Here is an 11,025-nt window from a genome sequence, read left to right as displayed (position 1 = left end):
GAACACACAATATAAGCGAGTAAGCTTTAGCATGTTTATTTTTTACCTCTTGACCTTTAAATATATTAATTTGCCGAGTATTCTTCTGCGTATGTGTGGTTTATTTAACTACAGCTTGGGGGCGGTATGAGGCTGGTTTTCACCTGCATCGCTTCTTTAATTCAACGTAAAAGAAGAAGAAAGGCAAAACAACATGGCAGCTACCACGGAACACGTTGAAGTAGCGACAGAAAGTTCGGAAACTGAGCAAAAAGAAGCTCCGGAAACCACCCAAGACCCCAAAACGTCTGATTCTGAGCCGGCCGGCTCCGAGCCAGATCCGGACCCTGATGAGGACGAAGACGAGGATGCGGACGGGCCGCAAGGACCGAGAATCCGAGATACCCCCATGGACCTCCAGCTGGAAGCGATTGCCAACACGGTTGCTCTGCACCCGACCAGGGACGTTTTGGCTTGCGGGGACGTGGACGGGGACGTGTACGCTTTCTCGTACTCGTGCACAGAGGGCGAGAACCGGGAGCTGTGGTCCTCGGGGCACCACCTGAAGTCCTGCCGCCAGCTTCGCTTCACGGCGGACGGAGAGAAGCTGTACAGCGTGTCCCGAGACAAGGCCGTGCACCAACTGGACGTGGAGCGGGGGCAGCTGGTCACACGGATCCGAGGGGCCCACGGGGCGCCAATCAACAGTTTGCTCCTTGTAGACGAGAACATCGTGGCGACCGGAGACGATGGAGGCACCTTAAAGGTCTGAACAGGGTCTCGCTCCGTCTTTACCCCGAATTTGAGTCTGTGTTTTTAGAACACATCCAGTTACCAGAAAGAGATTTAAGAGATCTTTTTGTGCCAGATTCAGTCATTAATACACAACAATTCAAAATTTATACACCGAGTACTAAAGATGTTGAGTGTTGGAGGGGTCATAATTTGAAGAGGTGCACTTGTTCTGATGTTTAGAAGCAACTAAAGCAAAGCCTCTGTCTCCTCTGTTCTTGAGTCTGCTTCTTGGAACAACCAGAAGCATCAGGTCAGCTGCCCTTAAAGATCTGTTTGCAGCGTGCTTAGTTAAAAGTTGACAAAGTTAAGAGGGTGAGACTGCAATTGGTGACTTAAAACAGACATTTTCAAATTAAATCTAAAACGTACTGGAAGCCAAAACAGGTCAAATATGGTCTCGTTTACCTGTGCCTGTCAGGAGTCAAGTTGCTGCATCCTGAGCAAGGTTTAGATGAGAAAGCAGAGCCTGAACCGGACCTCTTGAATTAGAGCACATTGCACCTCTGCGCTCCCGTCAGACTTCACCATTCTCCACTCCTTCAGTTTGCAACCGCAGTCATCGCTCTGCTCGCCGTAACATGCCGTGAACCTGTTCTTCACCTTCTGTCGGTTCTGATTGTAGTGACCCATGAGCTCACAGAGGACCTCTGGAGTAGAAAAGAACGACTACAATTGTAAGCTGCAGTCCAACCATGCTGGACGATTGGGCTCCGTGATCCTTTGACATAGACATGCAGTCTATGGAGCAAGTTGTGTAAAGCACATTCAGAGTTCAGAGTGAAAAACCGTGCATAATAACTAGTCCATTCATTATTTACATCCTGTAAGCGAGTGGCAGCCGTTGTTGCCATTTATGCTTATACTGGTGCATCATGTGCTAATTACCATGTAGTGCTGTCCGGATGTTTCATATGCAGTGCCAGCCACGATGGAAACAAAGTGTTGTAATGTTTTTTCCCTCCAGGGTTCTCACTCTCTGTTGTAAAAAGTATTCATTCACTCATCCAAAACATTAAATTCAGGTGTTTGATTCACTTCCACTGCCACACTGAGGCATGCAGACTGCTTCCACAAACATTTGTGAAAGAATGGGTCGCTCTCAGGAGCTCAGTGAATTCCAGCGTGGTACCGTCATAAGATGCTACTTATTCAACAGGTCCAGTCATAAAATTTCCTCAGCACAAAATATTCCACAGTCAGCTGTTCGTGGTATTATAACAAACTGGAAGTGATTGGGAATGACAGCAACTCAGCCATGAAGTGGTAAATTGACAGAGTGGGGTCAGCGGATGTTGAGGCAGAAGTCGCTGACTTTGTGCAGAGTCAGTTACAGCAGACCTCCAAGCCTCATGTGACCTTCATATCAGCTCAACAACAGTGCGTAGAGAGCTTCATGGAATGGGTTCAAATCAGCTGCGTCTAAGCCTTACATTAACAAGCTCCATACAAAGCATTGCAGTGATGTTAAGCACACCGCCACTGGACTCTAGAGCACTGGTGATGTGTTCTGCTGTATTGATTGATGCTGTCGCCTTGTTTCTTCTGGTCTTTGGTGGCCACAATGTCCCCTTTCAGTGAGTTCAGTTTTTTAATGCAGGCTTACCTCCCTGTCGTTTGTTTCCTCTCTGAAGGTGTGGGATATGAGGAAGGGGACTGCCATCATGGACCTAAAACACCATGAGGATTACATCAGTGACATCACTGTGGACCAAGCCAAGAGGATCCTGCTCACAGCCAGGTAACAACAACTGCTGATCAACTATAGACAAAATCTGCTGAACAATTCAAAAATCTCTCTGGATCACTTGGATCTTTTCACATCCAACAATTATGCAAACTTTACATTCACTTAATACTTTATTTTCTGAGAGTCTCTTTTCTGAAGAGCATAGGCTCTGAAAACTTGATAAATACTGGAAATATTCCCAACCGAATCATATTTACTCAGCCTCCAAGTGTCACAATGGTGTAGGTGTAGCTCCGGAGGTAGAAGGTTGGTGGTTCGATTCCTTGATGCTCCAGTCTGCATGCAAAATTAACCTTGGGAAATATACTAAACCCCAAGTTGCTTTCCTAACTTTTTGTCTCTATCCAGCTTTGACAATAAGGTAAGTTTAACAATGTGCATAACTGAATGTAGAAAATAAGAAAACTCCTCCATAGTTTGCTGCTCTAGAAATTATACCACCATGGAAGGTCTCGTCTTTACCTCTCAGCTGTGATAGGCCGACAGCGTGAACACCAAAATATGTGAATATGACAACATGGCCTCAAAAGGTCATGGTCAGAGGTCAAGTTTTTCTAAACATCACCTGTCAAATTTAATAACACAAGTTGGGATGGGTATTGATAAGATTTTCACGATTCCGATTCCATTTTGATTCTGTTTAACAATTCGATTCTTTATCGATTCTCTTATCGATTCTTTTTTAAAAAGGAGAACACTAAGGTCGAATAGCTTAGAACTTTGTTTTATATCGTCTCTTTGAACAAGATAGAAATTTAGGAGTAACATGGACTTACAAACCCAACAGTGAGATCTTAAGAGATCCACAGCCTACGGCTCTTCAATGGGGTGTCACAGGGTCCCCAGGAAAAAAAATTGTAAATGTAAAATAATAAAATAAATATTCTTCTGTAGCAATAACAAAGTATAACATAAAATTATTCTGTAGCAATTACACAAGAATATCCAGTAATGTTCCTGCCTACAATTAAACACATTCACTTACTGAAAATCATCTGCTGTGGCAAATGGGTGCAAACCTTTGACCACAAACTTAGTCACTGCTCGGTGACATTCGTCTATCCTGGCCTGAAAGGAGACGCTACCGGTAGACTGCAGCGAGAACTGCCAGCATCTGAGGCAGCCAGACTCAGTCTGTCTGTCTCATCATGGTCACCTAAATGCACAGCTAACATAATATGCACTGTTAGTTGATTATTTACCTGCCGCATTAACGGGAGAGGATGTGCAAACGTTACCGCTGCTGCTGGGTTGAGATTCACGAGTCCGGAGCGGAATTAAAAACACGACATTCATTTAAGGTCATCGCGTGTTTTGTGAGCAAATGCTTTTGCATATTTGTAGTGTTTCCTCCCTTAAATGAAATATCTACTTTGCAAGTATTGCAAGTTGCCCTGTTGTCATCCATTCTCGTAAAGTATAATCAAACTTTTGAGCGTTTGAGCCGCCATGTTTCCTGCCAGGTAAATGACGCTCCGCAACGTGGTGACGTCATTCGGGGCGACTGGAATCAATAAGGGAATCGTTGGCAAAACTGGCAAACGATTCCAAGGAATTGAAACAGTGGGAACCGGTTTTCGATGCCCATCCCTAAACACAAGTGTGCCTGCTACGAGGCTGAGGAGTAGCACTGGTGGCTGTCAGCGCTTTGTTTTGAACGTACATTTGACTGAAGGCTCAAGTCTAACTTGGATCTTTTGCTGATGTTTTGATAATCACAGTGTCATTGATGTCGAGATTTCCCAACTTGGCATCAAGCACATGTGCTGCTCAGCTTCTACTATAAAGTGAATCAAGATACATTTCTGTGCAAAGTGCTGAGCCAGCCCTCATTTCTTTATATTTGCCAGAAAAATGGCAAATGTGCAGGCATTTATGAAAATATAGTATAGAAGAGCAAAAGAGTTTGTATGATTCTAACAAGCTTGCAAGTCAATAGTTGCTATGACCACCTTCTAGATATGTTTTTGCTGCATGGGCAGTGTGCTTAAGATCATTATAATGCTGTAAAATAAAGCTCTTTCCCAAATGTGAAGCATCAGATTGCTCAAAACTGCTTTCAAAATGACAAGAAAGCCTGACTCATTGGAAGGAAAATATAAAGAAGTGACGGGTGACTCAAGACTTCTGTACAGAGCTATAGCAATAAAATCAAGAGTTGACATCCAACTGAAAACAACATTAATTTAGATCCTGGTACAGTTTTCACGAGAAATACGTTCCACAAGAGAACTTACTGCAGAAGTCAGTCATGACAGCAGCTCACCTGATGGAATTGGACGACTCATTTAAAATTCAAAAGGCTTGAAGCCTGAGCCAGTTTGCAACCCACCATCAGCAATCAAACCCTGACCCAGCGGCAACTCTTTGACTCATCTTAACTTAAGCTTTTTTTTTTTTTTTTTTTACATCAGTAAGACACTCAAGATACTCCAAGGAAACCCAAAACCATTACAGACTGTGACGCTTGGGGTGGGCGTTTGGTTGCTGTTTTTTGCAGAGCTTCGATATGTTTTTAGCCTTGGAGTTTTCACCTGGACATCACGTGAAGCTATCAGGCCTCAAAAATACTGGGGAAAAAAATCACATGAATTTGAAAGTTTCCCAAATTTCAACCCCAACTTGATGCACTTAAGTGTTCTTAGTGAAAACATAATGTTTCAGGGTTTTATTAGATATGATGAAGTTAAGGTACAGAAAAAAGCCAGAAATGGTGATCCTGAGCCCACCCTCTGAGCTCCAATCTGATTTGCTGTGATTTGTCACAGTGGCGATGGCACCATGGGCGTCTTCAACATCAAAAGGCGGCGGTTTGAGCTGCTGTCCGAGTACCAGAGTGGTGATCTGACCTCAGTGGCGCTGATGAAACGGGGCAAGAAGGTGGTTTGCGGCTCCAGCGAGGGGACCATCTACATCTTCAACTGGAACGGCTTTGGAGCCACCAGTGACCGCTTCGCTCTCAAGGCTGAGTCCATAGACCAAGTCCTCCCAATCACTGACAGCATCATGTGCACCGCCTCCACAGACGGGTACATCAGGTGAGTTGTGTTAACATTGAAGGTTTAATACAAAATACAGCGTGATATACAGCTGGAAATATCTGCCAGTTTAAGCAGATTATTAAAGTTCTTCTTGCTTTTGACATTACTATCGATTAAAAGCTCTGTTAGCCTTTACTGCAGAATCACTAAAACACAGAGCGTTATTCAGGTAATTTAGCATCTGTGCAACATGTTGGTGACAAGAAAAAAATCATCTACCAGCAGGGCTCTAGACTAACTTTTTGCCACGGTTGCACTAGGTGCGCCTAGCACAAAAGTTAGGCGCACCAAAAACACAGTGGCCGACAGCGCTGTAAACAACGGTAGACTGGTGGGTAATAAGCGAATGAATAATGCAGAAAACAGATTTGAGATGGGAAACTGTTCTTGAAGTACAAAGAGAGAGAGAGAGAGCTGTGCATGAAGTGCGATTTTTATCGTGGTGGAAGCAAAACGGCAAAAGTCAGAGGGAATTCATGACGATATTTATCAAATGTGAAGCGTAGTTTGTTGCTTCTTTTGCTGCTGGTTCAGTGAATTTTAGTTTAAGAGAGACAAAACCTGCAGCTCAGAATCTAGATAAAAATAGACAGAAACACAGCGTGGACCCGACGCATCAGAATCGGTGAGCTGTCGGCTTTCAGCCCCGACGGCGTGTCCGTGTACGGGCCGTCGGGTGAGAAAGCCGAGAAAGAGAAAGCTGATTTTGATGCGTCGGGTCCGCTCTGTGTTTACGTCTTTGTGTTTACCTGGGGTCCGTTCTTCGTACCTCGCTAAGTAAGTTAGCTGGATTTGATTGTTGACAATTTCGCGTGATCTTGGATCGTTCGGTTCTCCGAAGCTCATCCGGGACTTGCTGTCATAGCAACAGATCCGTAAGCGTAAACCTGCTTGGGAGCAGGCTTACTTTATGTAAACAGGATTAGATCGCGGCCACTCAGGTATGTCCGCTTCATTTATACGAAAGCAACAGCGATATTTTTCCACTGTTTTTCCATAAATAAATATTATCAATGTAACTAAAGATAGTGCAGTATTTGATTCTTTTATTGATTTCATACAGATACATACAGGTCATTTCCTAAAAAAAGGGAAATGTACTATTAATCATTCTATTTCATGTATTTGATTATTTCAGATGTAATTCATATTTTAGAGTAGTAATAGTAAATTACTTCGTGTAATCAAGATGAGAGACCACGGCTATAAAAGCGAAGGTGGATTTGGGAAGTCTGTCGCAGCCATGTCCTGTCCGTTTGTACGCGAGCAACCCATTGCGGAAGGTGCAAGATTGATAAGGAGAGCATTTAACCCTAGGGCCAGCTCCTCTGCCGGGGTGTGACGAGGGGGTGCAGGTCCACCACCTGTCTTTTTTTGCTCTGCCCTTTTCTTGGTTGCTGTTATAAACAAACAAACAGATTATTTCAGGGTCTCTTTTCAAGAGACTAAAAGCAATATAAGTGATAAATATTACCATTCTGTAGAATATTCTTATATTTCACTTTTACTTGTTCCCATGTTCTAGTGGGTCCTGTTGTGGCTCTAATGTGAAAGAGGATATAATGTAATATAATATAGTATGATATAATATAATATAATAAATTACTTACGAGTTTAATTTGTCAGCAACTTTCTGCCAGCCCTCTCTCCTTGCTTTTGCAGCCTTTGCAGTGTTCCCTTGCGTTTTAATTAAACTCTGAAACTCCTGAAATCCCTCAATCAAGAGTTCTTGCTCTGCTGCTGAAAAATACTGAGCGCGCTCCTTCGACATTTTCGCCGACCAATCAAAGGGTTGCCGATCAATGTTTCTACTATCGATGCGTAGCCCCTTTTAAGCCACCCAGTGATCTCACATTACTTCATCCAGCTGTACTAATCGTCAACAACAGGTGTGTTCGGAGAACCGGAATAGCGAGCTCAAAGTTGGCGCGATGATTTGATCTTGGATGTAGTAAGCGAGGTACGAAGAACGGACCCCTGCTCTCTCATTTACTGTTTGGTGGTTGTTGAAATAGTTTTGTGAGCTTTAACCTGAGATTCTGGCATTTCTGGCAAAATACATTTATATTTAAAAGTTGATTCAGGATTTAATGAATCGATATCACTTTATTCAGCCTACTCACCTCTCTCTCTCCGCCCACCCTGCACTTTCAAACGTACACACGGACTACATGAATATCTTGACCACGACCAATCAGAGAGGTCCCTCCCCTTACTATCTCTGATTGGTTTAGACCTCAATAGGGGCCCAATGTGTGTCTGCTGACACACAAGACTTTTTTTTTTTTTTTCTGTTACTCGAACAGTTGGTTGCACCGGTGCGACCTAAAAAATTTTTTAGTCGCGCCATTGAAAAAATTGGTCGCATTTGTGACCAAATTGGTCGCACTCTAGAGCCCTGACCAATGATTCCTCTGATCTTGGTTTTGGACTTCAGGCCATTTTCAAAAAATTATCGTCATCCTAAGTGAAATATTTGCATTTTAAACCAGCTTACTTTCAGTAATCTCGAAGACCTTAACCATCAGTTCCTGGGCTGCTGTGATTGGTCAGCACACCATCTCTATAGTCAGTACACGTTTGTCTGATCATCTGTAAAACTGCATTACTAAGTTGTTTTATGTTGAAGCTGATAAACAAATGGTACTCGTTAAGACTCATCAGACATCAGATTGTCAATATAACTTACTAACACACTCTGTCTCTCCACCATCAGAGCCGTCAACCTTCTTCCCAACCGAGTCATCGGCTGCATCGGGCAGCATGTTGGTGAACCCATTGAAGAGCTCGCTAAGTCTTGGGACTCACGTTTCCTGGTCAGCTGCGCCCAAGACCAGCTCATAAAGTTCTGGGATATTTCCAGTTTACCCAACACGACTGTCGATGAGTACCGCAAGAGAAAGAAGAAAAACGGTCGGATGAAGTCTCTCACCAAGAAGGCCCATGGTGACAATGACTTCTTCTCAGGACTTGTAGAGGAAACTGAGAAGAAGGAGGAAGAGGAGGATGACAGTGACAGTGACAGTGATTGAAAATGGTAGTCATTAAGCCTTCGGGCAGATTAGTCCTAGACAATGGGTGTGTCTGCTGTTTGAGTTGGGCCTTTGCCTTTGGTGGATTCCAGTATTGTTAGAAACAAACAACCACTGAGTACTTAACAGGGTTTTTTTTTCTCTTGAAATGTGCCGGGATTAAATGTGAACGTCTCAGAGGAGAAAATGCTCTTCAATATTAATACTGTACATCAGTACTGGCTCTTTAGTGGTTGGTTGTGCATGTTGAAACTCAGTGCTTCCATGAAACAGTTTGTCAAATGTTAATCTATTTAGTCTGAAAATTTGAGGATGTCTGTTGTCAATCATATTAAAATAATTTATAAGAACTTTAATATTAGATGTTGTGGTATCAGTACCAGAAGTCGGGTGATGTGGCGATGAACCTGATCGAGAGTAACGCTAAGATCCAAAAACAGACTTTGCTGTTACATTTATACGCCTGCAGGATATACTGTAAATCTGCTGAAAGTTGTGTTGTATCAAACTCATTTCTCTCAATAAAAGTGTTGTTTATATTTAACGAATTACTCATTTGAACTCTTAAAATTTAAAAAGGAAGTATTAATTTTGCATTGACGGATCTCAGCCATCCGACTGATGGTAGTCTAAGGAGCTTGGAAAGAAAAGCGTCTGGACTTGTTTAAGCTACTTGAAGATGTTTCTCACACTACCCCTGTTTCTTTGTAACATTGCTGTGACAGGGTTGTGTTTGTGTTGTGTATAATTTGACACATTAAACACTTAAAACTACAATAACTAATTGTTGTGTTCTTGTTTTCAGCAGAATGACAAACAGCACAGGCTGGTTTTCCATGTTCATGTTTATGCTCGAGGCAAACACTGAACTCTATAAAACCAAAAGGAAATAATGTTTGGTATGTATGCCTCCACACACTCTGAATGAATTGAACTTATGACAAACAGGTTTACAACACATGAGCATGTTTTATTCTTTGGATGGTGAAGGCTTCAAACTTTGCATTTGTGAGGTTGAACTTTTATAAAATTGTGTTTTGTTGCTGTTTAGAGAGCAAATCTGTCAAATGTCAGTGTGATGACTCCAATTTCACAGATGGATGAGGAAGCATGAAGACATTTGTTTTCTCTTTGTTTGTTTGACAATGTACAAATTTCACATATCGCGCAGTTTTTTGTCCAATCCGAGGTGTTGAAATGTCAGCTGACTGACCCTCTCCAACATGCTCCGCTCTCTGCTCTGCCTGTCTGTAAAACAATGATTTGCACATATCTCATCAGTCTTGCACAAAATATAAAATATCTATTCATTTGATCAGAGTATTGATCCATGTTTGTGCAGTGTTTTGTTTTTGCAATAACCCCAAATATTTCCCTACAAAATAAGTGACAAAGTGAAACATCAAATCAACCATTATGGAGTCGCCCCTGATATAAAACCATGATGTGATCCAAACTGAGGATTATGCTTATTATGAAGGAGAAAACCACTGAGAGATGCTCGAACTGTTTTTATGTCAGGTTGTAAAACATGTTAACTTCTGCTATGAGTTTAATATTGAACATTAAATGCTGGGACATTTTTACCTGAATAACCAGTGACTTCTGAGTGAGATCAGAACACAGCCTCATAAAGGGGAGCTGTACAAGTTCTTGACTTGACATGTAGCAGACCTAGTTCCAGGAACCAACGCTGCATCATATGACTTCCTCTTCAGCACTAAAGAATGCTGCTGCTCAGGTCCTGATGAAGACAAATGAATAAACAAATCAACGCCCATTAAAAATGGGTACGTTTTTGCATTAAATGCATCACTGGGTGAGGCCAAATATCTTTTTGCATAACACCACAGTCACGAAGAGTGTGACACAAAATGTAGATACAGTTGTATCACAGCTGTTAGCAGGACAAAGAGCTTTAAGAAGACATGAAGAGCATTATTGTTGAATGTCTTTAATCCTGCAGTGACAAACTTATTTCAGTGTTTCCTGTTGCTGTTGTCCTGTTTGTGTAAGAAGAGGCTTAATAAGCATCCATCAGTGGGAGGTTCCCATCAGGTGTCTCCACCATGGACTCCACCTCCATCCCCGCTCTCCAGGATCCACATAAAGAGAGACGGACGGAGAGAGCAGCGTCTTCTTCACAGAGACACCACCTGCAGAATCACCAGAGATCCTCCTGAGCAGCAGCCTTCATCCTCCTCATCCTCCATCAGAGCTGCAGGTAAGACGAGCTGCACACCTGGACTCCTGCTCTGCTTCTTGTAACACACATCAGGACGGCTCAGTGGACACATTTCAGAGCTGAACAACACATCAGTGTTAGGACTGTTAACAGACTGCACAACAAACACATCACAGACAGATGAAGGTGTGAAAGCCGACTTTTAGTGTTTTATCCAGATGTTAAAAGCTGAGTTCAGTGTTTTGG

The 11,025-nt window shown here is 42.6% G+C and overlaps 2 protein-coding genes across 2 annotated transcripts in view; both read left to right on the top strand.

Moving 5' to 3' along the window:
- The first annotated feature begins 143 nt into the window (after positions 1 to 143).
- Positions 144 to 9,374, top strand: wdr55 (WD repeat domain 55). Its single transcript, XM_085145222.1, has 4 exons — positions 144 to 745; positions 2,406 to 2,512; positions 5,290 to 5,559; positions 8,279 to 9,374. The coding sequence occupies exons 1-4, from the start codon at positions 194 to 196 to the stop codon at positions 8,592 to 8,594; spliced, it is 1,245 nt and encodes a 414-aa protein (XP_085001348.1). The 5' UTR covers positions 144 to 193; the 3' UTR covers positions 8,595 to 9,374.
- Positions 9,375 to 9,471: 97 nt separating this feature from the next.
- Positions 9,472 to 11,025, top strand: part of LOC146523145 (alpha-tectorin-like) — a 44,793-nt gene continuing 43,239 nt past the window's right edge. Inside the window, exon 1 of the mRNA XM_085145596.1 lies at positions 9,472 to 10,818. The gene's annotated coding sequence lies outside the window, so the exon portion shown is untranslated. The remainder of the gene's footprint in view (positions 10,819 to 11,025) is intronic.

The sequence above is a fragment of the Neolamprologus multifasciatus genome, chromosome 3 (genome assembly GCF_963576455.1).
Source record: "Neolamprologus multifasciatus chromosome 3, fNeoMul1.2, whole genome shotgun sequence".
Classification (NCBI taxonomy): Eukaryota; Metazoa; Chordata; class Actinopteri; order Cichliformes; family Cichlidae; genus Neolamprologus; species Neolamprologus multifasciatus.
The sequence above is the reverse complement of the archived record's forward strand: the minus strand, read 5'-3'. Positions and strand labels throughout refer to the sequence as shown.